At 55.0% G+C, this 16124-nt stretch overlaps 1 protein-coding gene across 2 annotated transcripts in view; it reads left to right on the forward strand.

Annotated features, from left to right (window-relative positions):
• CDH23 (cadherin related 23) overlaps window positions 1-16124 on the forward strand; it is a 419047-nt gene that overhangs the window by 324040 nt on the left and 78883 nt on the right. For both annotated transcript variants that reach the window (XM_054659691.2, XM_054659692.2), the window contains exons 28-32: window positions 3744-3804; window positions 5051-5199; window positions 10160-10295; window positions 11678-12066; window positions 13911-14012. In XM_054659691.2, coding sequence (XP_054515666.2) covers window positions 3744-3804; window positions 5051-5199; window positions 10160-10295; window positions 11678-12066; window positions 13911-14012 — 837 coding nt within the window. The remainder of the gene's footprint in view (window positions 1-3743; window positions 3805-5050; window positions 5200-10159; window positions 10296-11677; window positions 12067-13910; window positions 14013-16124) is intronic.

Genomic DNA, 16124 nt, shown 5'->3' on the forward strand with positions numbered 1-16124 from the left:
CAAAGGTCAGGGGGATCCCAGGGCAGAAAGCACAGGACTGACGGACCTCCAAGGCCATGCTCCCCACAGTGCGGGTGGGCCACGGGAGACCTCCACTGAAGGCTCTTTCCAAACCACACACACACACACACACACACACACACACACACTTTTCCCTCCCCCAGCCTTCTTTCTCCCCGGAAGCCAGAGCTTCCCTGGCAACCAGCCGCCTGCTTAGGAGCCCAAGTCTTTGGCAGCTTCCCCACCAGGGACCTCCAAGCTCCCAGAAATGCAACTCAAGACAGGAGTCATGGCCCTGTCCAAGACCTGAGCCTTGGACCCATTCCCTTTTTTGGAGCCCCAGTTTCTGGTTTTTAGCTCTTCCCTCCTGCCCTTGCCCACAAAAGGAGGCACTGTCTGCCAACCCCAAGATGGACAAGAGATTTCCTATGGACTGTTAAAGCTGGAGAGGTCCTCAGGGGTCATCTAACTCCTCTTCTGAGAGAAAAGCGCCCCTGTCTTCTCTCAGATGACCAAACTGAGGCCCAGAGAGGTGTGACCTGCCCAGGGGCACCCAGCAAGTGAGTGGTGGGGGACTTGGTGTTTCCCCTGTGCTGGGTGGGCAGGGGCAGGCAGTAGGCATCCAGGGTAGGCAAAGCATCCGGCCCAAAGGTGTTTCCAATGCCCAGAGTCCCCACTGGGATTCCCGCACCTTCCATCACAGCATTCACTGCCTTCATTTTCCTTAACTTCCTCTGCTGAAACCAACTGAACACTTCATCTGTGGCCCCCATTCCTCCTGAGATGGCAGAAGACAAAGCTTCCAGGGTGGTGCAGGCTGCTGGAGCAGGGAGGCATCAAGGAAATCTCACCATGGATAGGCATGCAAGGGCATGCTCTGGGCAACGTGGCTCTCTTCCCCATCCTGAGCCCTTCCAGATCTGGACAATTGAAGCACCCTGTTACATCCCTCCACCTGCCAGCTCCTAAGGTTTCTCAGGGAATGGAGAGAGAAAGAACTGCACGGCAAGGGGCAATCCAGCCATCCCCAGCTCTGGCATAAATCAAGAGGGCTCTCTGGAGAAGGTGGCATCACTCATGTTGACCTTCACCATACATCCCCATGCTAGGCACCAGCCAAGATGCTTTGCAGGATGACTTCTGATCTTCCCCTCAACCCTGCAAGGCTGGTCATCATTGTGCCCAGTCTAGAGATGAGGAAACTGAGGCTCAAGGGGGCTAAAGTACTTATCCATAGTGCCATAGAGAGTAAGTGACAAAGCCTAAATTCATGCTTGGGTGTGCCTGACCCAGGGCCCTTGTTCTTTTTGCTCCAGTGTACTCGTCCTCCTCCCCACCATCAACATGCTCATCAGAATCCTTAGACACACTTACCGCAGTGCCCGGATGTGCATCGAGGCCAGCGCCTGCTACAGGCTCCTCGCTCTCCCTTCATACCACCATGTCTATACTCCCTGTCCTGGGGAGGTTCCAGGGCATCAGTGCTGCTGATTGAGGCTGTCATTCCACTCTTCCAACCACAGCCCTCTGCTGTCCCTGCATGAGCCCTTCACTCCACACTGGGGTCCTAGTTCCTTCCTCAGCCTCCCCAGCTGCCTCTACTTTGGCTAACACTGTTTCCCAGCACAAATGTTCTTCCCAACCTTCTCTGCTAAGCCAGGTTTCCTCCATCCTTCCAAACCCAGCTCCCTCCTTTGGAAACCTTCAGCCAATCCCACCCTCACTGCTTTCTTGATCTTTGCTAGCAGGAACCCATCCCCATCTTCTCTGCAGGTTTGTCCAGTGAGCAACGATAGGAAAGCCTACATTAGGGCTTCAGGTGGCAAGAAAGAAAATCCATTCTATATTATCTTAGGCAGGGCCATACATGGTGGCTCATGCCTGTAATCCCACCACTTTGGGAAGCCAAGGCGGGAGGATTGCTTGAGCTCAGGAGTTCGAGACCAGCCTGGGCAATATAGCAAGACCCTGTCTCTACAAAAAAAATAATAATAATCTAGGCAGAAGGAGAAGTGTACTGTACAATACTGGGATACCCTACAGGATCAAAGGAAAAATCAAACAGGGAGCGAGGCACAGATGGGCTCCTGGAATAACTGGGCCCAAGGATGCAAACCAGGGCTGAATGTTGTATGTGTCCTGCATTCGTGCTTACTGAGTGTCAGCCTAGTTCCTCTCCCTGGAGCTCTGCTCCTAAGTTGTTCACATATTTGACCCTACTGTGTGCCAGGATTGTTGTTCCAGAGACCAGGGATATCGCAGTGCACAAAGCCCTTTCTTCCTGTGGGGATATAGGCAATAAGCAAAGATAGCATGTATCAGAGGGTGACCAGCGGTAGGGAAGGCCAGGACATTGGAGTGGGGGCTATAATTTCATATGCAGTGCTCAGGGAGGGTCTTAGGAGAAGATATTTGAACAAAGACCTGAAGGAGATGAGGGCATGAACATGCAAATATCTGGAGGGAGAGCTTACCAGGAAACAGCCAGGGCAGAAGCCATGAGGCCAGCACACGCTTGGTGTTCAAGAAACAGCCAGGAGACCAGTGTGCCAGGGCAGTTAAGAAGAGAGAGTGGTGGGAAGTGGGGCCCAGGGATGTGCAAGAGAGGGGCTGTTGATATTCCCACACTTTACTGCTAGAAAGACTGACTCAATCTCTCTGGGCCCAAGGTCAACAATCCCAGAGAAGAATGTGATTGGCTCAGCTTTGATCAGGCACCCAGTCCTGGACCAATCCCCTCTGACCGTCTTGGCAGGGTCAGGAAGAAAATGGCAGCTCCCATGCACACCACAGGGCTGAAGTGAGAGGTGGTGAGACAAGAAGGGGCAGACCCAGAAGAAGTGGGAGAGCCCAGGGCCTGACAAAGCAATTCACCACAGATCCAACAGGACAACATGTCATAGGAGGGTCCAGCCTCTTCCTGCACTGCCCTGGGGGGTGTTTGTTCTCCACTTGTTTTGGGTGGGCAGTGGGTAAAGTAGGTACTCAGTTATTGGCTTGACAGGACTCATGTTGGGGTCAGCTATGGTTCTGCCAGTAGCCTCGAGGCTGGACTCCTTGTAAAAAGGGCTGAGCACTAGGCAGTGTCTCAGAGTGACAACAATGTCCCCCCCACACACAAGCCCACCAGAGGCAACACATAAACACATAAGCCTGAGTCGCAGCCACGCCAGCCAGGCCGATCTGAAGCTAGACTGGGGTGATGGTGCGTGTGAATGAGCATGGAGCTATCGTGTGGGAGGAGGGCTCCTGGGCTTCCACGAAGTGACCATTACAGTGTACAGTGCCGGCTGGGACCCAGTGTGGCCAGAATAACTTCAGGCCAAGGAAATGCGGGTAAGAAGTAGCCATGCAGTCCAGCCACCCTGGGAGAGGCTCCTGGGCTCTGAAAGGCTGCCAGGTAGGGAATGTGGAGGGATGGAACAGCCTGAGAAAGCCTGGACCCAGCGAGCTGCAGTGCCACCTTTCACCTTCTCCCCCAGCCTCCCTGCGAACCTGGAGGAGGATCGGGGCAGAGCTGGTCCTGGACAGGGCTGCAGGGGCCATCAGTGGTCGGACATCCTCTTGGGGATTAGAAAGACATACACGTCCCCTTGTCTCCCACACCCCCAGCCTCTGAGGGAGACCACAGGTTTTGGCAGGATGGGGTAGGATGCGTGAAGGGAAGGAAAGGAACTCTAAAAACCTCTTCTCTCCCTGCTGGGTGGCATTCAAGAAGTAACTCGTGTCTCATTCTTCCTCAGCTGAAAGCCACGGACGCAGATGAGGGCGAGTTTGGGCGTGTGTGGTACCGCATCCTCCATGGTAAGTGGGGCTGCCCTAGGATGGGGGGCGGCCCTCCTGCCCGGGGGAGGGCAGAGCTTCTCTAGGCTGCCAAAGGTCTGGGAGATGAGGCCAAGAGAACCCCCAGGGCCATACACATGGGGCGAGGCCAGAGGGAGGAAACAGGGACATTCTCCTTATTCACACCAGGTGGGTGAGGGGGCAGCTTTTTTGATTATTTGTTTTTGAGACGGAGTCTCCCTCTGTCGCCCAGGCTGGAGTGCGGTGGCGTGATCTCGGCCTACTGCAACCTCTGCCTCCTGGGTTCAAGCGATTCTCCTGCCTCAGCCTCCCGAGTAGCTGGGACTACAGGCGCGTGCCTGTAATTTTTTGTGCTTTTAGTAGAGACAGGGTTTCACCGTGTTAGCCAGGATGGCCTTGATCTCCTGACCTCGTGATCCACCCATCTCAGCCTTCCAAAGTGCTAGGATTACAGGCGTGAGCCACCGTGCCCCTGGGTTGGCTTTTGATTGCTGTGTTCCTGAAGTCCTGGTGTCCTGCAGAGCTTCCCAAAGCCATGGCCCTGACAGAGAGGGCCCAGAGCCCAGGGCAGCCCCCAGCAGCACGCTCCCCAGGGACTGGGTCTCATTGGTCCAACCAGAATCCAGTGCCCATCCCTGAACCAATCGCTATGGCCAGAGAATAAAATGTGCTGATCCTCCCACTTCTCGAATCAGGGGTAAAGTCACTGCCCACAAATGTTATGGACTGACAGTAGAGGAGAGTAGATCCCCAAAGAAAAATCAGGGTGCTGTGCCCAAAAGATGGGGGAATGAGTGCTGGACCAGCCCTGAGATGTCCACTAAATCCTGGATTCAACCACCCATGGAGAATTTGGTTTCAGTCCCTCTTTTTGGAGTGCCCCAGGTTCTTCTGAAATATTAAAAAGGCCTCACACTACCCACATCTGTGGGTGTAGGAGCAGGGCGAGGGGGACCAGCAGGAGCCCCACCTGCTGGGGACCATTAACACCAAGATGAAGGCTTTCAGGAAACAGCTGCAGGCCTTCCCGGAGCAGGTGAACCGCATTGGGGATGGCCTGTCTGCCTTGCCCCACCTCACAGAGTCCTCCAGCTTCCTCTCCACTGTGACTTCCGTGTCCCAGAAGACCCGCAGCCTCCTCACAAGGAGGGGACTGGTGAACTTCTGCCCCCAACCATGGCAGGCCAGCACAGCAGGAGACTTCTGGGCAGGGCCGGTGTTCCAGGGGGTCTGTCCCTCCACACAGGTAACCATGGCAACAACTTCCGGATCCATGTCAGCAATGGGCTCCTGATGCGAGGGCCCCGGCCCCTGGACCGGGAGCGGAACTCATCCCACGTGCTGATAGTGGAGGCCTACAACCACGACCTGGGCCCCATGCGGAGCTCCGTCAGGGTGAGGCTAGGGGCGGGCTGGGGTGCTGACCTCAGGACGGGGCCAAGCCCACAGCTAGAACAGAGAAGGCCATTAGTTGGCGCCTGGCGTGGGCAGGGCCACCACTGATTTAGGTGCTGAATGACATCTGGGGCTAAGGGTTCGGTGACAGGTGCCCATCCTGGGACTTGGACTTGTCATTTTGCTCTGAGTTTGTTCCTCCAGCTGTGGAAAGGAGTCAGTGATACTGATGTCTGTCCTAAGGGATGAAAGAGGTGTCCTTACTGTACTAACCCCTGTATCCACAGAGCTCTCTAGGGTAAGTCAAGGAAATCTCACTTGGGTGATCTTGGAGGTACAGATGCTAACCTCATTTTACAGATGAGAAAACTGAGGCACAGAGAAGTTGCTAGTGATAGAATCAGGACTGGAGCCCCCATCTTCTGAATCCAAGTTCAGTGCCCTTTCCAATGAAAGTGACCCTAACATATTCCAGTCACCTCTCCCAGCTGCCTCATCAAATGTATTCTTTCCTGCCCAGCCTTATCTGTGCAGCCAAAATCAAATCAGCCTTAGTCCTCCCGAATGGCTGAAAACCTACACACAGATGTTCCCACTGGTTGTGTTATGTGTACTACCGCCAGAAGGGGGATGACTGAGATGAATGAGATGACCTCTCAAGGCCGCTTCACCCCCACCCCTACACACTCAGCAGCCCCCAGCCCCTTCCCCTAAACCAGTGAGTCAGACCCCAGACATCAGGAGTAGGAGGGAGATGGGAAGAGTCAGGCAGAGCAAGCAGGGACTTTCACCCAGAACTGAGCGCCTGGCTCCTCTTATCAGCCCCATCTCCACCCCCTGCTTCCCCCAGGCTGGAAACAATGAGCGGTGGTCACCGGGTACTCACGATCACAAACACGATGGGTCCGATTGCTCAGGGGCTGTGCTGGGGTGGGTGACTCAGCCCTGACCCAGCTCCTGCTGACACCTCCAACGCTTTGCCCCAGGAAGAGCTGGGAAGACACCTGGGTCCTTGCAACTGTCCTGAGTGAGACCTGCCCTGTGGAAATGGCTGAGAGGGTCAGATCCCCTGGTTCTTACAGGGCCCTGGTGATGGAGACTCAGACACAGTAACCTGGACATGCACATAGCCATGCTGGCTTGCATAACTGTGAATCTTATTCGTGGGCTGGTCAGTACACCCTCATCAGAGCCTGCCTTGTGTGGGGCCTACTTCAGGGCACAGAGTGACTGATGTCAGCGAAGCTGGGGTTGGGTCTCCAGACTTCAGGCTTCCTAACCACAGCCCTCCGTGTGGCCCTCGCTCCCCGCTCCCTCACCCAGGCGTGGTGGGCTCCTGCCTCCTCCCATCAGTGCCTCAGCATTATGGCTGCAAACCTCCTTTAGCCACAAACCTTCTGTATACACAAAATGATATGCAGCATTCCAGGGTACAGTGTAAAACAGATCGAAGCCAGACTGTGACAATCAGTGCAGGGGTGGGGCTCCCAGAGCCACACCTGCTCAGCTACTTACGTCCTGCCCGTCTCCTCTGAACCCTGAGGAATAATAAACCCTCACACGTGCCCGATATTTTTCTAAATGCCTCGTGTACTTTAACCTCTGTAACCCTCATAATAGCCTTATGAAGTAGGCACTGTTAATACCCCCATTTTACAGAGGACAAGATTGAGGCAAAGAGGAATTAGCCGACTTGTTCAGGGTCACACAGCGGTAAGGGTGGAGCCAGGCTTCATGCCCTGGCAGCCAGCTTGAGCCTGTCCCCTTAACCACTACACTCCACTGCCTCACATAAGCCTCTTCAAAGCCCAGTCAGAAACCACTGCCTCATCCCCACAGGGTAATTTTAAGGTGATAATTTGAGGGCTGGCCCCTGGGGCAGGTGCTTGGTGGCACTGTAGTACACAGCCTCCACACCCATGAGACCCGGGAGAGCTGGGGACCTTCCTGCAGGCAATGTGGGGACTCTGGCTTTCCACTGGACTCATTTTCCCAGCAGCAGGGGAGAGACGGCTTGCAGGAACCATCCACATCCTCCAGTTCCTGCCTCAGAGACCGGGGACAGCCCCAGTGAGGGGCCGGGGAGTACAGAGTGAGACAGTCCCCTTAGAGACTGGGTGTCTCAGGGTGTACACGACACCTACACACACACACACACGCACATATGCCCACGCACACCTCCTCTCCCTGTCCTCCTAACCACTAGCACCCCATTTTGCAGATGAGGAAACTGAGGCAAAGCACTGCACTGGCACAGCACTGGACAGGCACAGCACTGGACAGAAAGCAGGTCTGGTTCTCCAGGAAGCCCAGTTGCTCCCACTTGCTCAGCAAGAACCTGACAGACCTCTGCTTCCTGTACATCTGTGCCTCTCAGGTTTGCAAACCATCTTGCCTCCTCCTGTCTCTGCTGCTAAAAACAGGCTGAAACCAACCAGAGGATGGTGGCATGTAGCGACTCATGGAGGACAGGCCACACCCCAGCTCCCTGCCACCTCTCTCATCTTGTCATTGTACTGTCAGCCTGGCCCTGTTTTTTCCCCACAACCCTTGGAGTCAAGGTCATTTGGACAAGCAGATTGAGGAAGGGTAAGGCGCACGGTTTTGCAAGAGGAGTGGTTAGTTTCTGTTTACAGAAAAAGAGTTCCTGAAATTCATCCATGCAAATTCCCCCCCGCACCCACCCTACCCAGGATCTTCCCCAGCCAAGTTCTGGGTGAAGCCAAATTTAGGTTCCAGCCTGTGAACAGCTGTGCTCTGGAGTGGACATGTTAGTTTGCATAGTGGGTTCTGGGTGTCTGGACATGAAAATTCTAATGACACAGCAGAGCTTTGGGAACCCTAGAAGCAGCGATGCAGAGAAACTTTTACACCCATATGCCTCTCTGCCCCCAGCCCTGCCACCCTCCCGACCCCAGAGTCCTCCACTGGTCAGGCTGCTGTTTTCGGCTTCTACCAGCCAGAAGCTCTGTCACTTCTCTCCAGCTGATTCCCAGCTAATCCCCAAAGAGAAAGCAGGGCTGATCCCAGAGGCAGTGACCAGATGCCAGACACACACGCCTCTGCTGCACATGCAGAGGCCCCTCCCTTAGTGCTGGTCACCACATGCAAAGTCTGTATGGGGCATCACAGCCCCTTCCCCATTTGCTTCCCTCTCTACTTTGCTGGCAAGTTCCTACCGGCCCTGGCTCTGTTTGGCTGGGAAGAGGGTGCCTCTCCTGTTCTGGGGCCAGCTCACCCCAGCATAGAGCAAAGAGCTAAAAGCTAAAAACTCCTGGGATCCAGCAATCCTCCCGCCTCAGCCTCCCTGGTAGCTGGGATTACAGATGCATGTCACCACCCCCGGCTAATTTTTTTTAGAGACAGAGTCTCATTATGTTGCCCAGGCTGGTCTCAAACTCCTGGGCTCAAGCGATCCTCTTGCCTCCGCCTCCCTAGTAGCTGGGACTACAGGTGCGTGCTATCACCCCCGGCTAATTTTTTTTTGTAATTTTTGTAGAGACAGAGTCTCACTATGTTGCCCAGGCTGGTCTCGAATGCCTGGGCTCAAGAGATCCTCCCACTTCAACCTCCCAAATTTCTGCGATTACAGGCAAAAGCCACCATGCCTGGCCTCCATAAACACCTTTTAAACTGTATTATGTTCATGATGTACAGTGCACACATTCATAAAGAGAACTTAGAAAGTGCTGGTAAGCGGTGAGGAAAATGGTGCGTAATTGCACAATTCAGAAACAGCCACTGCCTTGGATGGGGGCCTCAGAAGCAAACCCTGAGACAAGGATTGGTGTGAAAGTAATATGTAAGAAGCGCCCACAGGAAAAGGTGGAACAGGGTGCAACCAGCAAGGAAAAACAGACAGCAAAGTGTCATGGAGGGAGCTAGGCCTCCGTCCCCCAGGGAGCCCTAAAGCGTCCCCTCACTGCCCCAAACAGGGCCAGGGAAGCTGGAGTCTTTGCTCTCCACGCCCATCAATCATTGGCTCAGGGCTGCCCTAGGGGACGGAAGTTCCCAGGCATTTCTGCTCACTGGGCTGGTTTCCAACAGCCCGGGTGTGGGTGCAGTGGGGTGAGGTTGGTCCTCCCCAAAGAGCCTTAGGGGCTGGGAGCTGGCCGTGAGAAGGTGCACAAGAATCGTAAAGAGTGCTGAGCACTGACATTCTCTACTACAACTGCCATTGTATTTTCACCTCTATTTTCCAAGATATATTTTAATATTTGATTGGGATCACTTTGAATTTTTTCAAGAACTTTTGTAGGCCCTGGCTCATTTTGTCTTCATAACAACCTTAGGAGTGGCATGGAGTGTGAACTATTTTATTTTATTTTATTTTATTTTATTTTTGAGACAGAGTCTCGCTCTGTTGCCCAGGCTGGAGTGCAGTGGCACGATCTTGGTTCACTGCAACCTCTGCCTCCCGGGTTCACACCATTCTCCTGCCTCAGCCTCCTGAGTAGCTGGGACTACAGGCGCCCGCCACCATGCCCGGCTAATTTTTTGTATTTTTAGTAGAGATGGGGTTTTACCGTGTTAGCCAGGATGGTCTCGATCTTCTGACCTCGTGATCTGCCCACCTCGGCCTCCCAAAGTGCTGCTGGGATTACAGGCGTGAGCCACCGCGCCCGGCCGAATTATTATCTTAATATTACCACTTTATAGCTGGGAAACTGGTGGCCCCAAAGAGTCACTAATTAGTCAGATGTTCCACAGCATTAGTCAAAAAGCCAAGAGCAAGATGAAGTTCATTCCGAAACAAGTAATGTTTGAGCACCTGCCACGCGCCAGGTGCTGTGCAAGGTGGTGGTCACAGTGACCCACCAGACAGGCCTGGGGTCCTAGAGGGAGCTCACAGCAGGCCCAGGAAAGCAGTGACCACACAAGCCGGCCACAGTGGGTCAAGCCCTGGGCTTCCCAGCCTCCACCCCACCCTGACCTTGCACCCCTGGCCCGGCTCTCACAGGTGATTGTGTACGTGGAGGACATCAACGATGAGGCCCCCGTGTTCACACAGCAGCAGTACAGCCGTCTGGGGCTTCGAGAGACCGCAGGCATTGGAACGTCAGTCATCGTGGTCCAAGCCACAGACCGAGACTCTGGTGAGGCTGGCAGGAGGAAGCCGGGGATCCCATTGCTCAGAGCAAACCTCCCCAGCTCACCCAGCCCCTCCTTCGAAACGGTCATCCCTGATGCTTCAGGCTCCCCATTTAGCCATGTCTAGGCCAGGGAGGGGCTGCTGGGATGGTCTTGATCACTTCCCACCAGTGGCCCCAGCCTGAGAGGGTTGGAATCAGGGAGAGTTGTCCCAACCACTGGGTGGACAGAGGGGAGGCCACAAGCTTGAGAAGTCCAGCTCCGTCATCCCAGGACCCAGCAGCTCCCACTAGCCTTTAGAGAGGGGCTGGGCAGAGCTGGGAGGGGTAAAGAGGACCTGTCAGAAAGCTGGCTGCGGCCTGGCCTGCTCCTCCAGCCCCTCCATGCCTTCCAGGACCAGCTCAGGGCCTAGCACACGCAGCCCCCCTGACCCTGTACAAGGGGCAGTGCCCTTCCTGTGCTGCAGGGCAGTAGCCTGAAGGCAGCCTGAACCTTGCTGAGGGCCCAAGCCCCAGAGGCGGCCACAGCCCGCAGTGCAAAATGAAGGGGAAGCATGCCGGGTCTCTGTGGCCCTCCGTGCGGCCTGGGCTGTCTGGCCTGTGCCCCAGTCAAGGATACAGCTGAAAAGGAGCATTTCCTGGAGACCCACTGTCACCCAGAGAGGCTCCCTGAGCTGCTCATCCTTCATGTCAGCTACTCTGGTGGCTCCCAACTCCTCTCTCAGCATCCTCAGATTATCTGTGGCATGCATGGGATGGGGTGGAGGGAGGAATGGCTGCAAATTCTCAGGCGGAATCTCAGGCATGTTAGGAGAGTTTAGGGCACATACGCGGCTGTGGCCCCTTGAGGTCTGTGAACTTCAGCTTAGGAATCCCAGCTCTAGCTCCTGATTGAATGGTTTGTTTCAAGGCACAGGAATTTGGGGCGTAGGGAGTGGGGAGGATGGGGGAAGGTGTCCCTGACACTGAAACCCTTCTGTCGAAGGGACCAAACCAAGGCTTGGCCACCTGTGAGGATGCGTTCTAGATCAAAGCCTCCACTACAAGAGATCCTTCATTTCCCCCAATGCTTGTATGTCCAGATATCAAAGGGAGGTACATGAGCTTGAATTTTGAGGCTCCAGGAGCAGACCCAACTCTTTCTGTCCTATCTCTGGTGCCAAGGCCAAGCCCCAGAGGAAGGCTCAACAGTGCATGCTGGACCTTGCCATCCACATTGACCTTAACACATCCTCTGCTGCATCTCTGAGGATGATCCTGCCCGCAGAGGTGGGGCAGCCCATGCTGGGTGGGCCACCCAGGGGGTATGGGTGTGGCAGCTTGAGAAGCCACAGCGCAGCCCCACTCAGTTCTATCTGGGACTGCACAGCCTCTGTGTCCTCCTACAGGGGATGGTGGCCTGGTGAACTACCGCATCCTGTCGGGCACAGAGGGGAAGTTTGAGATTGACGAGAGCACAGGGCTTATCATCACCGTGAATTACCTGGACTATGAGACCAAGACCAGCTACATGATGAATGTGTCGGCCACTGACCAGGCCCCGCCCTTCAACCAGGGCTTCTGCAGCGTCTACATCACTCTGCTCAACGAGCTGGACGAGGCCGTGCAGTTCTCCAATGCCTCATACGAGGCTGCCATCCTGGAGAATCTGGCACTGGGTACCGAGATTGTGCGGGTCCAGGCCTACTCCATCGACAACCTCAACCAAATCACGTACCGCTTCGACGCCTACACCATCACCCAGGCCAAAGCCCTCTTCAAGATAGACGCCATCACGGTGAGGGGCTGGGGGCAGGGAGCACCATTTCTTCCAATCTAACCAACATTGGTTGAGCTCCTTCTGTGTGCACAGCACTCTCCTCTTTGTCATAAAATGTCCTTGAGATGGCCAAGTGTGGTGTTAGGTACCTGTAGTCCCAGCTGCTTGAGAGGCTGGGGCAGGAAGATTGCTTCAGCTCAGGAGTTTGGAGGCTGCAGTGAGCTGCGTTTGCACCACTGCACTCCAGCCCGGGCAACAGAGTGAGACCTTGTCTCTTACAAAGAAACAAAAAAAAGTCCCCGAGATCAATATCCCTGTAACACATCCATTTTCATATGTAGGAGTAAGATAAAGTTTATACCTGTGCAGGCTGGTATCCTTCTGTTTTTCCTTCTGTTTTCACACCCATCACAGATCCTTCACCTCTGGTCATCGAAGTGTGTGTGTGGGGTTTTCCCCCATATCAGCAACCAATTATCTGACTCTTGACACCAGCTGGGAATCCTATAGTTTGATTTAATTCTGAACATTTCTACCTGGAGTTAGCGTCAGATCCCACAGGCTCACAGCTCAGTCCCTCCCACACACCACGCAATTCTCCAGTAGACACCATAGTGTCAGATCCCACAGGTTGAGGGCTCAGTCTCACAAAACTGCCTCCACTTCAGCTGCCAATCACAACCTCTAGGTTGTTTGACCCATGCTTCTGACCAACTGGCTAAATCAGAGTTCCCACAACCCCCTCCACAAGTTCGATGAATTTGCTACAGCAGCTTGCAGAACTCAGGGAAACACTTTACTTACTATTACCAAGGTATTACGAAGGATAGTCTAAAAGATACCAACAAACAGCTGAATGAAGAGACACACGGAGCAAGGCATGGGAGAAGGGGCCCAGAGCTTCGGTGCCCTCCTCGGACATGCCACCCTCCAGGCACCCCTACACATTCAGCAGACTGCAAGCTCTCTGTAGTTCAGGAATGTCTATGGAGGCTTCATCACATAGGTACGATCAATTATTAACTGAATCTCCAGCCTCTGTCCTCTTCCTGGAAAGTAAAGGGTGTAGAGGCAGGGCTGAACATTTCAAGCTGTTTATCCTGGCTTGGTCTTTCTGGTGATCAGCCCCAACCGAGGAGCCCACCAAGAGTTGCCTCATTAGAACAAAAGACTCCTATCACCTAGGAAATGCCAGGGGATTAAGAGCTTTGTGCCAGGAACCAGGGACAGAGACCAAATGCATATTTCTTATATCACAATGTCACAGAAAGCTCTACAAGTCATATTTCCCTTTTCACCTTGGCTGTTCGGAAGCTCAGACATAAATGTTGGGCTTCATTGCAATAGTTATTCTTAGCTAGTTGTCTGGTACACCAGTCTCTTATCTACTGCCAGGCTCTTACTCCTTCGTCTTTGCTTTAGTGTATCTTTTATCAGAATTCCTTCTTTGAAAGTAGGCAAGGTGTGAATCACTACAATGTGACAGGCCTTGTCCTAGAGGATACTGGGAACACAAATGGACACAAAGATGAACAAGACCCTTCTCAGTCCTCAAAGAGTTCTCAGGTTAGAAGTGGAAATGGAACTAATCCAGGATGCAAATCAGAGCGCCACAAGAAGATGTGCAGAGAACTACAACAGAGGGGTAGTGGAGCCCCTCAGGGCCCAGCAGTCATACCTGGCTGGGGAAGCAGGAAGGCTTCATGGAAGAGGTGGCTTCCCAGTGGAATGTGAGAGAGAAGAAGGAATTCAACAGACAGAGTGTCCTGGGGAAGTGACATGGAGGTGGAAAAGTGGGCAGAATGACCAGGGTTAACAAGGGTGCGATGTTGTCACTCACCCATCTGGCCCCTTCCCTGCAGGGTGTGATCACAGTCCAGGGCCTGGTGGACCGTGAGAAGGGCGACTTCTATACCTTGACAGTGGTGGCAGATGACGGCGGCCCCAAGGTGGACTCCACCGTGGTGAGTGGGACCAGGGTGAGAGTCCCTCAGGTGCGGCCCATCGCTGGCCATGACACTTCCAAACCCATGTCCTCGCCAGCCACCCATTGTATGGGCCAGGCAGCGGGCGAGGGTCTTGATAGCCTGAGACCTCGCCATGTCCAGCCATGCCACACCTTCCCAGCAGGCTGGGCTAGGATGAGACCTCAGGCAGGTGGAGGGTGGCACCTCCAGAGACCACTGCCGGGAGTGGGGTCTGGAAGAGCCACAGACGGCTAACCATCTGCATCTTTGCCTTTTCTCTCACTCCCCTCCCGCTGCTGCCTCTGCCTACAGAAGGTGAGTAGCCTGTGGCTGGAGCTTCCCCTGTGCTGTTGGCTGTGGCCAGTGCTGGCCGGGCTCTGCCTGGCCCTGGACCTTCCCACCTCTCCCAGAGAGAAGGCACGTGGACAGGCCTGCAGCAGGCCCCCTCCCAGTGCCTCCACTCTCACACCTGAGTTCAGGCCCCTCTGGGGCAGGTCCCCTGCCTCCAACTCTGTCCTCTGTGTCTTGCCTAGCCCCGGTAGGGTCTTGGGTGGGGAGAGTACTAGCAAAGGAGTCACTGGAAGACCACTGAGGGCTCATCCCAGCTCCACTCCTCGCTGGCTGTGTGACACAGGCAAGCTGCTTAACGTCTCTGTGCTTCCCTTCCTCGGGTCTAAAACGAGGGTCATGCCAGCATCCCTGCCATCCTCAGAGGATGAGATGGAAGCAGCAAGAGATTGCAGGCAGAAAGCCCTTTGTAAGCCAGTCCTGGAAGCAGATGTGACTGCAGTGGGGCTCTGTCCTGATGCCTCAGCTGCTGCATCCATAAAGGGGACCCCCTCCCTCTCTTGGGGGTTGGTGCAAGTGTGTGGGGTGGGATGCACATTGTGGGGCCTGGGAGCGCTTAGGAAGGGGACCATGGGCACAGGTTGTTTCTCCCTCAGGACAGCCTCTAAGTAAAGGCAGAGAAGACCATGTGCTGGGGCCCCTGGGGGAGGGGGGCCCACTGAGGTCAGAAGAGCCAGACAACGTTCCTAGAAGAGGCGGCCCGGCCTGAAGGGAGAGGCAGGCAGGGGGGCTCATGCTGGGGTTGCAATGGGAGTGGGTCCAGGGCCAGCTACCTGAGAGAGGTCCATGGGATGGCATCCTGTGGTGATCCCAGGACACTCAGCCATCAATCTGGCCTGGACACTGGCCAGTCACGTCAGCTACCACCTAGAGACCACCTGGGGCATCAGGCTCATCATCAGCCTTGGTTACAGCCACATTGCCACGCCCTGCTGAGTCCCTGTCACATTAACCTAAAAAAGCTAGAAGCCAACTCAGTGTCCAAGCCAAGAGCCAAACATAATTTCTTGGGGTTCTTGGCCCCAAGGCTCCCTGGAGGTGCCCAGTTCTAGCGGCACTGGTTGTGGCTGGGCCATACCTAAAGGCCCCCTCCATCCGTGGGGCCAGCCTGGGGGTGAGTGAGGCTGTGATGGGCAAGAAGTCCCCACAGCTCCCCTCAGCTATGCTCCCCAAGGGCAGCCGGTGAGCAGAGCGCTCGGGCAGTGGGTGCCGAGCCACCTGCGTCCTGCCACTCCCAGCCAAGGGGCAGACACTCAGGGGTAAAGTGGGACCCTCTTACTGAGCCTCACCCTCTTCATTCATACAATGGGCCCACCTGGCCCTCACACAGCAGGTGTTGCGAGAAGGCTGGGAGGAGAGGCCAGTGGGGGCCCAAGGGTGGCAGGGATGGCAAGGAGGTCCCCCTGCGTGGACTGCCAGCCACTTCCTCAGCACAGCTGTTGAGGGCTTCGGAGCACACACTTCTGCCTGTGCCCCTGTATTTCCACAGTGCTTTGCCCTCTTCCGGTTAGCAGGGCCCACCCCCTTTTGTTCTGCCCTGGCTTCCTCTGAGAGGCTCCCAGGGGCTGCTGCCCCAGATCCACCAGCCCCGGTAGCCCCAAACACTGTTTGAGGTGCTAGGGTGGAGGCAGAGGAAGGGGCCCTTTAAAGGTGGAAACATTTCCTCTGCTAGGCCGGAACCCAAACCACAGCTCACCTCCACCTGGCTCCTCCCTGTCCCCAGCAGCCCTGGCCGGCCCCAGAAGGAGTGGTCAGGCAGAC

The sequence above is a fragment of the Pan troglodytes genome, chromosome 8, assembly GCF_028858775.2.
Source record: "Pan troglodytes isolate AG18354 chromosome 8, NHGRI_mPanTro3-v2.0_pri, whole genome shotgun sequence".
In the NCBI taxonomy this organism is placed as follows: Eukaryota; Metazoa; Chordata; class Mammalia; order Primates; family Hominidae; genus Pan; species Pan troglodytes.